At 44.9% G+C, this 15519-nt stretch overlaps 1 protein-coding gene across 1 annotated transcript in view; it reads left to right on the top strand.

The window, feature by feature from the left end:
• LOC103216524 (guanylate cyclase 2G-like) overlaps window positions 1–15519 on the top strand; it is a 43815-nt gene that overhangs the window by 18564 nt on the left and 9732 nt on the right. The window contains 3 exon segments of the mRNA XM_073019532.1: window positions 7043–7265; window positions 9855–9965; window positions 9968–10009. Coding sequence (XP_072875633.1) covers window positions 7043–7265; window positions 9855–9965; window positions 9968–10009 — 376 coding nt within the window.

The raw sequence follows: 15519 nt of genomic DNA, 5'->3' as shown, positions 1-15519 counted from the left end.
TTAAAGAAACACAAAGCACAGAAAGTTCCTATGACCTTCCTGAAGTCTCATAGCTATGAACTAGTGGAGTTAGGATTCAAACCCAGCCATTTTCAAGTCCTATACCCTTAACCACCGTACCATACTGCCTCTGAGTAGGAAGCACGAGAGCTTGCTTTTGTGTTTTACCACAGGGAGAAGTCAGTCTCATATCTAGAAGCCCATTAGGGGCTGGGGAGGGGTAATTCAGAGGGAGTTGGAGAGAGACCAATTCCTGCCTGTTGCCAGGAAGGCAGTGGAAATGCTGAGAGGTGGCAGCTGGATCCAAAGTCCAAGGTGACACTGTCTTGAAGGGCCATGCCCTAGGTATGCAGCTGGTGATGAGGGATGGAGAGGGCAGGAATGGGAGGAGATTCGCTGTGGGACGAGCCCTGTCAGTATGGACCAGCATCCTGAGGCTGCTCTCTCCCACCTGCGCTAAATCCAGCTGTTCTTAAGCTTGCTGCCTGTACTTTTACCGCCAGGACAAAGCTAGTGACCTGGGAGTCAGTCTGGTGAGGAAACCTCTCAGTCATGGGCAGCACGGTGAAGGATAGTGGTCCACTGCTAGTCAATAGTCCAACCATCAATCAACCAACAGACTCCTGTGGGGAAGACTCACCTGGGTGTTGAGAGGGCAAAAAGAATGAAACACAGGCTGTGCCCTCCTGGATTAATGGGCCACCGACTTATTGAGTGATTTTGCCAGGACACTTCCCCTCTCTAGACCTCGACCTCTACGTAGGTAGAATGAATGAGGTTGGCCCAATTGAAGTCTAAGGGCTTTCCTTCAACAAGGATTTTATTGCTTTTTGTTTCTAGGGAGCTGAGTCCTATAGCTCTGTGAGACTTTGATTTCCTAGGCTTTAGCAGGAAGCCAGCAGATTGTTGTCAAGCAAGGTCAATAAACAGAACCATCTCTGTGATTGGGTCTTCACTGGCAACCCTGGACCACCACTGTTATTATTTCATTAAAATTTTATTGAGCATCTGTTAAGAGTTTGTCCTACTCTGGTCACTTTTGTAGGAAGAAAGGACTTGTTTCCAGCTTTGAATGGCTTAAAATCTAGGGGAAAATAAAACAGTCTGGAGATGTACCTATAAAATTCTTTAAGTGGCAGTGATTGTAAACTGGGAGGATGTGACGTGGCATCTTTTCCTACCCTGGAATATTCTCTCCTTCCCTTCACTCACTTTTCCTTTCTTTTCCCACCAAACATAGAGAAACATTCTGGACTCCAATTATCTGCCTCCTGCCCCCATCAAAATAGCCGACATCATTTATTTTGGAAGTGAAGAGTAAGCTAGTAGGTTCTCACCAAGCCATGAATGACTAACAGATTTGACCTCTTTAGTGTAGGCATCAGATTTCAAGAAGCATTAACCCAAAGGTTTCTCTGGAAAAACGCTATGGCAGGTGGGCATGGCATTTTGAAGGGGAAGAGCTCCCTGGTGGTCATCACCTACTCTAGCTCACTGAGTCTACCCTCTACTCTGTGCCAGGAAAACAGAGGACAGCTTGGCATTTTGCTTTGGCAGGATCATTACCTCCTGAGACGGAGTGTGCACATTCTGGGATCATGTAGGGTCACTACTGATGACACAATAGGCTAGGTCACAATAGGCACAGGTAGGACCTTTGAGGTTAATTACTCTGCCAATGTTCTTTGAAAGGGGATTGCAAGTAACAGAAAATGTAATGTTCTCTTAGAGCCTTCCCAGGAGTCTGGGCATTGGGCCAAGCTCCATGAGGGCGATTGTACTTTGGAAACAAGTCTCTCAATGTCTATTTGATCAGCACCTCCTCTATATCAGGTATCAGAGGGACTCCAAGATGCCATAGACATTTCAAGGCAACAAACATATATTGATTGTGAGTGCCTAATTTGGATCAGACCCGATTCTGGGCATAGGAGGCACAGACGAATGAACCTCATTGTCCTGTCCCCAAAAAGTTCAACCCAGTTGGGCAAGCCTGGGAAGGAGTTTGGAGAGTATAATACTCTCCTTGAGTTACAAATAGGGCTTCATGTCTAAGTAAGAGAAGTCTCGATGGATTAAGAGGATGAAGGATAGTTCAGTATAGAAGTTGTCTTTGGAGTTTAAACCCTGACTGCCACTTATTGGCCAGGTGACCTTAACAACCCTGGGCCTCATATTTCCTCTATGTAAAGATAACATCAGTACCTGACTCATAGGGTTGCGTGAGGCCTAATGTATGCAAAATGCTTAGTGCCATGCCCTGCCTGTAACAGGCGTCCAGTAAATGTTGATTGTTAGTAGTAGCAGTAGTATTATCATGATCATAGATAATTCTATTACTGATATTAAAAGAAGTACATTTTCTTGTTTTAATTTCCCCAACACTCTTATGAGGTAAGTCTGCACTGTCCAAATATGATAGCCACCAGCCACATGTGGATAATGAGCACTGCAATTGTAGCTAGTTCAATTTGAGATGTGCTATAAAGTTTATACTGGATTTTGTAGACTTAGCAAGAATAATAAAATATAAAATATCTTGCTAATATATTTATGTTGGTTACTTGCTGAAATAAGATTTTTCAATGCATTGGGTTAAATAAAACATTATAAAATACACTTCACCTGTTTGGTTTATAACATGGCTGCTGAAAATGTAAAAATACACATGTGGCTTGTATTATGTTTCTATTGGACAGTGATCTCAATAATTAACAATGAACTCCATTATTAATTCATTTTTAGCTCCAATCATAGTAATATTGGAGTGACATGATCTCCATTTCCAAGAGGGAAAAAGTGAGGCTTAATGAGGTGAAGTCACCTGCCCAGCTGGTAAGACACAGATTGGGATTTGTAGCCAGTCCGTCTCCAAAGGCTGTGTTTGCTCTTCTATGTGATGCTTCCTCCCTGCTAAGTACCAGAGAGTACAGATATGGGGCCCAGAGGTAGGAGCCCTGTCTGCCACCCAGGAATTTTCAGTAGGGCAAGAAATGTACCTAACAGACAGATGATTGGACTGATACTGGCGGGCTAGGGGAGGTCCCCAAATGCTGGTGGGACCTCGACCCCAGCCAATGTGAAAGCTCTTAACACCATTGTGAGAAGGAATTCAAGGATAAATCAGAAAACAGTGAAAGTATGGAGATTTACTGCAAAGTGAAAAGTACACACTCAGGAAAGGGGAGTGTGGGCGGACTCAAGAGGGAAAGAGTTGCGCAATGGGATTTGAGGCTTCTACCTTCTTGAGTTTCTTTAACCAAGGGGTAGAATATTCATGAGGATTCCTGGAAAAAGGTGGAGATTTCTGGGAACTGCGGTGCTACCCATTTTTACATCAAATATGGCTATTCCTGGAACTGTTGTGGCACCAGTGGGTGTGTGACCTAGTATGTTAATGAGCTTATAATAAGGTCCCAGGTGAAACTTAGGCCAAATCCAGCACCATGTTGGGTCCAATTGGTCTTAGCCTGCTTGGCCCACACCCTGTTCTTTTCAGGGTCTTATCAGCCCTGAAAATAATAGCTTATGCAGCTATTTCAATTCCTTTTTGCTAGCCATGTGTAACAGACCTGGAATTTTCTGTTCTCCTGCGGTCACCCTGTGTTATTCCTGTCTCAGAGCTGCCAAAAGTGTATAAAATCTGACATGTAAATAATGAATCCTTTCGTAGCTCTATTTGCTCTATGACAATATACATAAAAATCATACATTTCCATCAAGATAGAAAATAAAGACATGCATGCCATCTCTTGGAGAGGAATGCACACCCAGGATTCCAAGCATCCCTCAGCATGTCGTTTTTACCCTAATGGAAGGAGTTCTGCTAAAATCCTAGAATGTAAAATTGTTGACTGTAAAATATCTCATGCTTGATGTAGGCCTGGAACTAGCAAGGGCAGGAGGAAAGCAGAAAAAACCTTGTGTGTATCAGGGACAGTTCTGTTGAATGGAGTGGTCTCCTGCTGGCATCAGAGCGAACTCTGGGTTAGACACAGGTCTCACCCGACTTCAAGCTTGGACCTTAGCCTATTGGAGCCTCCCTGGGGAAGTCCCAGGGGCAACCCCAGCCAGGCCCCTCCAGGTGCAGTTGAGTGGGCGGCAATTTCAAAATGTGATTCAACGTTACCATCTAAAAACAAATAAGGCACTTTGATAAAGGAACATGGCGTAGGGGGTGGAGAGTGATTGGGGCAGCGCTGGGGGCATGTATCCATTCTCTTGGATGTTTTCTGTATTATCCCATATTTCTTTTTTGTTGTTGTTATTTGTTTTTTTGAGACAGAGCCTCACTTTATTGCTCAGGCTGGAGTGCAGTGGCGGGATCTAGGCTCACTGCAATCTCTGCCTTCCGGGTTCAAGCGATTCTCATGCCTCAGCCTCCAGAGCAGCTAGGATTACAGGCACCCACCACCATGTCCAGCTAATTTTTATATTTTTAGTAGAGACGGGGTTTCACCATGTTGGCCAGGCTGGTCCTGAACTCCTGACTTTGAGTGATCCCCCTGCCTCGGCCTCCCAGAATGCTGGGATTACAGGCATGAGCCACTGCACCCAGCCAACTTGAGGCTTTTTTTTTTTTTTTTTTTTTTGAGGCGGAGTCTCACTCTGTAGCCCAGGCTGGAGTGCAATGGCACAATCTCAGGTCACTGCAACCTCTGCCTCCTGGGTTCAAGCAATTCTCCTCCTTCAGCCTCCTGAGTAGCTGGGATTACAGATGTGTGCCACCATGCCAGGCTAATTTTTGTATTTTTAGTAAAGACAGGGTTTCACCATGTTGGTCAGGCTGGTCTCGAACTCCTGACCTCATGATCCGCCCACCTTAGCCTCCCAGAGTGCTGGGATTACAGGCATAAGCTACCATGCCCAGCCCCTATCCCATATTTCTAATGCAATATTGGCCTCAGGGCTCTGGCTCAGGTGGGATAGTGACTTGGCCTGTCAAGCACTACTGGAGGAAGAGGTGCCCCCCTGTTCTGGTGAAGCTGGTTGTTGTCTGGGGTAAATATCTGAGGTTCATAGTATCACGCCAAGGAAATCGAGTACTCGGACACACCAGAAGTGGGTTTAGGAGCACAGGTTTAACAGGCAAAAGAAAGAGAAAGGAGAATAGCTCTTCTATGCGAGAGAGGGGGTCCACAGCGAAGTGCACCAGATTTTATAGACTGGCTTGAGGAGGCGGTGTCTGATTTACATAGGGCCGAAAGATTGGTTGGACCAGGCGTGACGTTTACATAGCCAGCAATGAAGCTGGCTGCCCTACCTTAATCTTCTATTATGCAAATGAAGTCTTTGCCCACCTGGCACCATGTTGCCTGCTCCTTACTGTACACGTGGTTTACAAGGAAAAGGGACAACGGATCCCCTATCTGAACATGACTACTCCCTAGGTAGCCCCTTTCCTGTTAGCACAGCTGCAGGCATTCACCCATGCAAGCTTCTAGCCTGGCTTTCTATGTCTGCAGCTCGATTCTACAGGCTGCTTTTTGTTAGAAAAGAAAATGATTTGGGGGCTGTCACGCGTGTCCATATAGAAGACCACCTAAATATGCTTTGTGTGAGCAATAAGGCTGTTTATTCACTTGGGTGCAAGTGGGCTGAGTCCAAAAAGAGAGTCAGTGAAGGGAGATAGGAGAGGGGCAGCTTTATGGAAAGTTATAGTTGGAGGTGGTTATCTATTGTTAGCAGGGGAGGGGGTCACAACATGTTTGGTGGGGAGATCATAAGACTCATTGTCCAGAAGAAGAAAGTCACGGGGCCGATTGATCAGCTGGGGCAGGGTATGAACAAGTCATAATGGTAGAATGTCGTAAGATGGGTCAATTAGTTAAGGCAGGAACTGGCTGTTTCACTTCTGTGTGGTTTTTCAACTACTCCAGACTTCTTGGCTCCTGCAGGCCATCTGGACATATATGTGCAGGTCACAGGGGTTACAATGGCTAAGCTTTGGCTCAGAGGCCTGATGGGCTGCTTTTCATTTAAAGAAAAACCTTACTGAGGACTCCCATACACTCACTAAGTGTCTAAATAATTTCTTTATTAACTCTTTTTTTTTTTTTTTTTTTTTTTTTTGTGACGGAGTCTCGCTTTGTTGCCCAGGCTGGAGTGCAGTGGCACAATCTTGGCTCATTGCAACCTCTGCCTCCTGAGTTCAAGTGATTCTCCTGCCTCAGCCTCCTGAGTAGCTAGGATTACAGGTGCCTGGTGTGTAAAAATTAGCCACCACGCCTGGATAATTTTTGTATTTTTAGTAGAGATGGGGTTTCACCATATTGGTCAGGCTGGTCTTGAACTTCTGACCTTGTGATCCACCCACCTCAGTCTCCTAAACTGCTGAGATTCCAGGCATGAGACATCATGCCCAGCCTCTTTCTAACTCTTATGTCACTGGTGCCCGAGAGGCCCAAGACCCTGTCCCTGGGTTCACTTCTCTGTTCAGGATGTTCCCCCCTACTCCATTCCTCTCCAGGACCTCCTCATAGCCCCTCCCACACATGACTTCACTGCCCCTTCTCAGCTAGGTTGTGTAATTGTGTAATTACACATTGGGGTTGTGTAGTTGTGCAGGGGGAGTATGTGCTTTGACCCTCCTTCCTCCCTCCTCCCTCCTCCCCCTTTTTCTCTCCCATCACCCAGGGCACAGGGAACAGGAGAATCTAGTGGTTTAGAAGCAAGGCTTCTAACCAGTCCCACCTGGGTTTGTATCCCAGCTCTGGTCCTGACTTCTTGGGAGCAATTTAACACTCCAAATTTACTCGTCCTAGCCTGATCACTAGGATGTATTTATTTTAAGCTGGCTTGGCCTTCTTGGCTTCACACAAAGGAGCTGGAAATAGTTTTCTCCATTTTGGGTGTCCCAGCCCCAGTTGACTCCAGGGACAAGGGGCTATGCTGGTGGTTCCTGAACAAATGAACACAGAGATGGGCACATCCTCTGCCCAGGCCTCTCTGTGTTTCTGCCCATCTGTCTCTCTGCCTCGGTTCCTTCCAGCAGTGTTATCAGCACCCGGTCTCCCTCATTTGCTCATTTTCACCCTTGCAGGGCATGCTCTTCCTCCATAGGAGCTTCCTGGGCTCCCATGGCAACCTGAAACCTTCCAGCTGCCTGGTGAATGGTCGGCTGCAGGTGAAGCTGTCGGGATTCGGACTGTGGGAACTCAAGTATGGCCGGACATACAGAACATATGATGAGACAGTGGTTGATTTTGCACCCACTAGCTATTGGCAGCATGGCCAGAGGTTCCTAGCTCCATCTTTGCTTCCTGGTGCTCATCTGTGCAGGTATCCACACGTGGGCCTTCCTCTGGAGCTGATGATATGTGGTGGTTCTGTTCACCTGAGGAGAACGAGGAAAAAAAATAGTCTCTGCAGGTGGCACCAGTTCGTGGGGTGATGTCTGGGTTTGGAGACTGGTTCTTGTCCTAGCTTAGCTGGGCCACCTGGAGCAACAATTGCCTGTCTCTTTAGTTCTCTTTGTTCCTTCCCACATTCATCCTATGTTCTCAGCTTATAGCATAAGATTTGTCAGACATTTTAGAGATAATCGAGTTCTATAGTTCTGTCTTCTAGGTACCTGGTCCCTCCACCCCCGACCAACTATCAACTGAATCAGAATATCTGAAGATGGGGTCTTGGCCTCTGAATTGTTTTTTAAATGCTCCCAAGAAATTCTGCTGTGCATCTGAAGACAAAACCACTGCCTCAAGTCCACTTTTCCCTTCCATATGTGCCAAGTGGGGTTCAATGACTCTTCCTACCTGTCCGGTTAATTGAATGCCCTGGATTGTTACCTCTGCATGTATCCTGGGCTCCCTTAAGACCAATGTTCTTAGCCCCGATCCCCTTTTTGCTGGAGCAGCATGTCACCAGCAGCTTTTTTTGTGTCAATTTGGGAGGTTTCTATAACATATGATAGAATGATGTCTTACAGAAAGACAAGGGGGATGGGAGTGGTGGCTTATGCCTGAAATCCCAGCACTTTGGGAGGCTAAGGTAGGAGGATTGCTTCAGTCCAGGAGTTTGATACCAGCCTGGGGAACATAGTGAGACTTCCCTCCAACACCTATACTTAAAAAAAAAATTAGCTGGTGTGGTGACATGTGAGGCTGAGGTAGGAGGATCACTTGAGCCTGGGAGGTCGAGGCTGCAGTGAGCTGTGATTGCACCACTGCACTCCAGCCTTTAGAGACCCTGTCAAAAAAAAAAAAAAAAAAAAAAAAAGGACAAGGGGAGAAATTTTGTTATTATTATTAATTAAGTAATTAATTAATTATGAGACAGAGTCTCACTCTGTTGCCCAGGCTGGAGTGCAGTGGTGCAATCTTGACTCATTGCAAACTCTTGTCTCCTGGGTTCAAGCAATTCTCATGCCTCAGCCTCCCGTGTAGCTGGGGATTACAGGCATACGCCATCACGCCTGACTAATTTCTGTAATTTTAATGGAGACGGGATTTCGTCGTGTTGGCCAGGCCAGTCTTGAATTCCTGACCTCAGGTGATTTGCTCTCCTCAGCGTCCCAAAGTGCTGGGATTATAGGCATGAGCCACCGTGCCCAACTGAGACCTGCTAGCAGCTGTCCTAGTTCACCTTCCACATCCTCTAATATTTATCTTTTCTTTTAATGACTATGACCTATAATGACATAAGCTTTTAGACTTCACTGCAAAAAAGGAAGGTGTGTGAAATATCTAGAATAGATAGATACATCTATAGAGACAGAATGCAAGTTGGTGGTGGTTATCAGGGGTTGAGGGTCGGGAGAACAAGGAGAAACTGCTTCATGAATAAGGAGTTTACTTTGGAGTGATGGAAATGTTTTGGAGCTAGATAGAGGTGGTGGTGGTTGCATAACATTATGAATGTGCTAAAGGCCACCGAATTGTTCATTTAAAATGGTTATTTTATTTTTTTTATTTATTTTTTTTGAGATGAAGTCTTGATCTGTTGCCCAGGCTGGAGGGCAGTGGTGCGATCTCGACTCACTGCAACCTTTGCCTCCTGGGTTCTAGTGATTCTCCTGCCTCAGCCCTCCGAGTAGCTGGGAGTACAGATGTGCTCCACCATGCCCGGCTAATTTTTGTATTTTTATTTATTTTTATTATTTATTTATTAGAGACAGAGTTTTACTCTTGTTGCCCAGACTGGAGTGCAATGGCATGATCTTGGCTCACCACAACCTCTGCCACCTGGGTTCAAGCGATTCTCCTGCCTCAACCTCCCAAGGTGCTGGGATTACAGGCATGTGCCACCATGACCAGCTAATTTTGTAATTTTAGGAGAGATGGGGTTTCTCCATGTTGGTCAGACTCGTCTTGAACTCCTGACCTCAGGTGATCCACCTGCCTTGGCTACCCAAAGTGCTGGGATTATAGACATGAGCCACCATGCCCAGCAATTTTTGTATTTTTAATAGATGAGGGGTTTCACCATGTTGGCCAGGCTGGTCTGGAACTCCTGACCTCAATTTATCCTCCCGCCTCAGCCTCCCACAGTGCTGGGATTACAGGCGTGAAGTGCACCCAGCCTAAAATGGTTAATTTTATGTTCTATGAATCATACCACAATTGTTTTTAAAAATGAAGGCAATACAGAGAAGGAACATGAACATGAAAACCAGCTGTAATTTTAGTCTTGAGTAAACCACCATTAACATGTTAGTGCACATCCTTCCTGCTGATTTTCTCCATATTCACACACACGGACCCCTATCTGCTCTTCAAACCAGACACCATTGGGGCTGATGGCTCAGGGCTGGATGCCTTCCTTTCTCCTGTGCCCCCAAGGATGAAGGGGTGGCTTTTCCAGTTTTGCCCAGCAGCACCCTCAATCGATGTGGACATCCCATTGCTCTGCAGAGCTCTACTGGACTGCCCCAGAGCAGCTGCGGCTCCCGGAGGTGCCCTGGTCGGGTACCCCACAAGGAGATGTTTATAGCTTCACCATTCTGATGAGGGAACTGATCCACACTGGGACCATGGGCCCTCTGATGACCTCTATGAGGCACCGGATGGTAAAGTGGGAGAGCCTACTTGGGAAGTTTTGGTTGTCTGGGCTAGCTTTGAAATGCTGGTTTTTAAAATTAATTGTTTTATTAATTTACAATTTATTCCATTATTTTTTATTGAAAAATTCATGTTCTTTCCCTAGCAAGCAGACTCAGGAAAAAAAAAAAAAAAGAAAGAAAAAGAAAAATTCATATTCTTTTTTAAATTAGAAAACGAATTCCATTTTGGTTACCAAAAAAAAATCAAGGGACCCCTAATTATATAATTTATTGTATTACAGCAGCCAGAGGGACCCTATTAGAAAATGAGGCAGATTATGTCACTTCTCTATCAGAATCCTCCCCTGGCTTCCTATCTGAGGAGTGAAAACTAAGTCCTCCTCATTGGCCTACAAGACCACCGAAGGCCTTGAAACCGTGTAACCTCTGTGGCCTTCTGGATTAGTTTCCTAGGGGAGTATAACAGTGACCACAAGCTTGGTGGCTTGAAACACCGATGTTTATTCTCTGGCAGTTCTAGAGGCCAGATGTCTAAAGTCAAAGCGTTGTCAAGGGTCTGCTCCCTCTGGAAGCTCTAGGGAAGGTTCCATTCTCTGCCTCTTTCAGCTACTGGTGGCTGCCCCAGCATTCCTGGGTTTGTGGCTGCATGGCCTCAACCTCCAGCTCTGTCTTCACATTGTCTCCTCCTCTGTGTACTTATCCTGGCTGTGCCGCTTATGAGGATATTTGTCATTGGATTTGGGTCCCACCCCTGGCATCCAAGATGACCTCTTCAACCTGAGATCCTTAACTTAATTCTATTTGCATAGTTGGTTTATATCCCCTTTCCCAAATAAGGAAACATTTGTAGATTCTGGGCATTCGGATTTGGACATTTCCCTTTAGGAACCACGATTCAGCCCACCGCACCTTCCTACTGTCACCTCTTATGGCTCACTCCTTTCAGTCACGCTGGCCACCTTCATGCGTCACCAACATAGACAGATTTATAAAGACAGAATGCAGGTTGGTGGTGGTTACCAGGGGTTGGGGGTCGGGAGAACAGGGAGAAACTGCTTCATGAGCAAGGGGTTTACTTTGGAGTGATGGAAATGTTTCTACCACTCCAGACACATTTCTACCCCAGACCCTTTGTGTGTACTGTTCCCTCTGCCTGGACACCTCTCACCTCATATTCCTATATACAAATTTGCCCTATTCTTTCTTAAGGTTTGCAATATTTTTTATTGTGAGAATATGCCATAAATGGTACCTTGATACACATTTTGGAAATTGCTGCAATGAGCAGCTCTATATCTTTGCACACATGGGTGAATGTTTCTTCAGGCTAGATTTCTAGCCATGAAATTGAGGAGATAAATATATTTTAAATATATTTAAAATCCATGATAAATGCTGTTCAGTTGTCCACTTACAAAGGATATTTTTGGGCTTTTTTTTTTTTTTCTTTTTGCTGGATTGTCTCTTAACGGCTGATGCCTGGATCTCAGCCTGAGATTCTGATATCATTGGTTTGGGGTGCTGCCTAAGTGTCAGGGTTTCAAAGCTCCTGGCGTGATTGTAATATGTAGCAGCTCAGGCTGCTTGGAGAGAAGATACCAGTGTGTGTGTGCACACATGTGAGTGTGAGTTTCTAAGTAAACTCAACCCACTTTCTCTCGAATTTTTTTTTTTTTTCTTGCTTTGCCTACCATTTCTAGCCTATCCTCAGTGGCCTTTCTCAAGCCTCGGCTTTAGGTCATTATCTATTACCTGGAGACTTTTTGAGTCAGGAGCCCATTGTGAGGATATGCAATTGCTTTTAGACCAGATTCCAGTTTCTAGTTTCCAGTTAAATAAAGGAGAGGTGAGATTAATGAAAAACAGTAACTCAAAATCCAAGTGCATCTAACTTTGGCATCAAGCACACACACAAATATTCCCAGACTGAGCCCAGGCAGGAGCCCATCCACAGTCCCTCAACCCCATCACCGCCTAGTTTTGCCAGTTCGGTTCTGTAAGGGAAGATACTGTGGACAATCAGTGTATTTCCCCTTCATTGTTGAGCTCACAAAATTAACTGAGAGCTGGCTACATGGGACTGTGTATTCACAGGACTACAACCACTAATTTATGGGCAAACACTTCTTCAATTAACTTCCGACACTTTCCTACAAACAAAGCTTGTCCTGGGAACGGAGTAGCTATTGATTCTCTGGGCACACAAGACCCGTGGTTCTCAAACTGTGGCGGGCATCAGAATCACCCGGAGGTGGTTAAAACACAACATTGTTGGGTTCCACTCTTGGGGTTTCTGACTCAGGAGGTCTGGGGTGAGGCTTGAGAATGTGCATTTCCATCACCCTCCCAGGTGATGCTGATAAAGCCACAGAGAAGCACTGGCCTTGGTCCTTGTGGTCCTTGGACCAGCAGCATCAGCATCAGCTGGAAACGTGTCAGAAATGCACATTTTCAGGCCCCACTCCTGACCTGCTTCATTGGAAAAACTGTGGAGGAATTGGTCCAGAAATCTGTGTTTCAGCAAGCTCCCCAGCGATTCTGATGCACATTGCCAAAGCAAATGAGCAACGGTGCTAACTTGTCTAGTAGACGGTTAAAGATTATAGGATGGAAACAGCTGGCTAGAAGTTACTAGGTAATTCACACAAGTTCTCTGAAGTGCAGACCCATGGGTTCGAATTTGCTCTCGAAGTCCTGTATCATTTTTCTGATTCTTTCATTTCTTAGAGCTAAACACAGAAAGCAGAAGATGCCATAGTAATTCAGTCACTGCTTTTGAAGCCATTGCTGTCTCATGTCTCAAAATGTACTTCATTTGGGAAGTAAAACACAATTTTCCAGAGTACTTTTTTTTTGAGATGGAATCTCTCTCTGTCACCCAGGCTGGAGTGTGATGGCGTGATCTCAGCTCACTGCAACCTCCACCCCCCGGTTCAAGTGATTCTCCTGCCTCGGCCTCCTAAGTAGCTAGGACTACAGGCATCCACCACCATGCTTGGCTAATTTTTATATTTTTAGTAGAGATGGGGTTTTGCCATGTTGGTAGGCTGGTCTCACAAACTGTTGACCTCAAGTGATCCCCCCCGCCTTGGGTTCCCAAAGTGTTGGGATTACAGGTGTGAGCCACCGTGCCTGGCTCCTAGAGTGCTTTTTAATGCACATACTTTCAGAATAGTTTTAGGCGTTAAACATGTACACTTAAACAAGATGACATTTTATGCACAGTTTTGTAACCTGTATTTTTTTTATTATATTAAACTAACAGCCATATATTATTCAGATTTCCTAGTTCTTGCCTAATGTCCTTTTTCTGTCTCTGAACCCCATCCAAGGTACCACGTTACAATTGGTCATCATGTCTCCTTAAGCTTCTCTGGGAAAATTTCTCAGACTTTATTTTCAATGACCTTGACACTTCTGAGGAGTACTGGTCGGATATTTTGTAGAAGTTCTTTCATGTGGAATTTGTCTGATTTGTTTTTCTTTTCTCGTGGTTTGGCGTTTGTGTGTTTTGAAGGATGACTGCACAGGTAAATTGTCCTTTTCATTGATTATTGCTGTTGATGTTGACCTTGATCACTTGGCTGGGGAAGTGTTTGTCAATTTCTCCACCATAAAGTTACTCTGATTTCTCCCTTCCATACTTAGTCTAGGACTGAGTGAGGAGTTAGGCTGGGTGTGGTGGCTCACGCCTGTAATCCCAACATTGTGGGAGGCCAAAGAGGGAGGATCGCTTGAGTCCAGGAGTTTGAGAGCAACCTGGGCATATAGGGAGACCCAGTCTTTACAAAAATACAAAAATTACCCAAGTGTGGCAGCGTCCTAGCAGCTACTCTGGAAGCTGAGGTGCGAAGATTGCTTGAGCCCGGGAGGCGGAGTAAAGATCCTGCCACTGCACTCCAGTCTGGGTGACAGAGACCCTGTCTCAAAAAAAGAGAGAAAAAAAAGAAAAAAAAGGGTGGGGAGTCAGGCTCCACCTCTTTGAGGAAGGAGTATTTGGAATTCTTCTCCGTGGGAGATTTGTCTACTCTGCCCATTCATTTATTTCTTCAAGTACTTATGTCAGCATGAACTCATGGATATTTTATACTTTGGGTTATAACTGAATATCACTTTATTTATTTTGTAGCTTAAATTGTTCCAATTTTCGCCATTCAGTTTCAGGTAGCTTCTGTGTCTCTTGTATGTGTAGCCATCACTGTGGTGTTTTGTCTTGTTTCTGCATATTTCCTTACTTTCTGGTAAGACAAGAAAGTCTCATTTTGCATATCCCCTGCCCCAGTGCTAGGGGCAGAAACAAGCAACCAAATCTCTCCAACAAGCCCTGGCTTCTTTTGTTGGAGAAAGGTATTAGAAAGTTAGAGCTGACACTAGATGTGCTCACTGCTACTAGGGGGTTGTTACTTACGGGCCCTCTCGGTGGACAGAGTAAGGAAATATGTATATGTAATAACCCGTGTGTATACATATCTCTATAATTACACATGCACACATACACATATATCTGCATCTACATTAAACTAAACATGAGTTCCCATTGATGTCTCGAAATGTAACTCATCACCATCATGGTTCATTGCAGTCTTCCCATTACTTTTCTGTAAATTCCAACATTGAGATCCTGGCTCCCACCATCCACCACCCATGTACTTTGTTCAGTCCCCATATGTGTGTTCAGTGATTTCAGACTTGTTAATCTGCATCCCCATGAGAAACAGTTTTACCAACTAGAGTGCGATGATTATGAATAGTTCCTTTTGTCTTTAGTCTTAAAGTCTCTAGTCATTTCAGAGGCGATGTATGTAGGTCAGCATTCTTTCTCACTCATCCCATCAGTAAGATTATGCCGTATATTTGTAACGCTGTTAGATTCTTTTATTGCTGTCTGCATTCTATCTTGGGGTTGCATAATTTCCCAATTGGTATATTTTAAAGTTTGCTTTCCTTATGGCTTACTTTTGTGCTATAAAACTCTATGGGTTTTGGCAAATATATAGTGTAATCTAGCCACCACTGTAGTATCCTACAGAAAACTTTCCTCATCCTAAAAGTATCCCCGGCATTTCATATAGTCAATGCTCTCTGCTCCCCATACTCTTGGCAACCACTGGTTTGTTTTCTGTCTCTAACATTTTGTCTTTTCTAGAATGTATATTTCCTTACTTTCTGGGAAAACAAGAAAGTCTCATTTTGCGTATCTCCTGCCCCAGTGCTAGAAGCAGTCAATTCGCCAAGAAGCCATGACTTCTTTTGTTGGTTAAAGGTATTAGAAAGTAAGAGAATCACAAGGTCAAGAGATCAAGACCATCCTGGCCAACATGGTGAAACCCCATCTCTATTAAAAGTACAAAAATTAGCTGGGCATGGTGGCACACGCCTTAGTCCCAGCTACTGGGGAAGCTGAGGCAGGAGAATTGCTTGAACCTGGGAGGCGGAGGTTGCAGTGAGCCAAGATCACGCCACTGCACTCCAGCCTGGGCACTAGGGCCAGAGTCTATCTCAAAAAAAAAAAAAAA

This window comes from Chlorocebus sabaeus, chromosome 9 (genome assembly GCF_047675955.1).
Source record: "Chlorocebus sabaeus isolate Y175 chromosome 9, mChlSab1.0.hap1, whole genome shotgun sequence".
Taxonomy (NCBI): Eukaryota; Metazoa; Chordata; class Mammalia; order Primates; family Cercopithecidae; genus Chlorocebus; species Chlorocebus sabaeus.
This window is presented reverse-complemented; position numbering and strand designations above follow the sequence as displayed.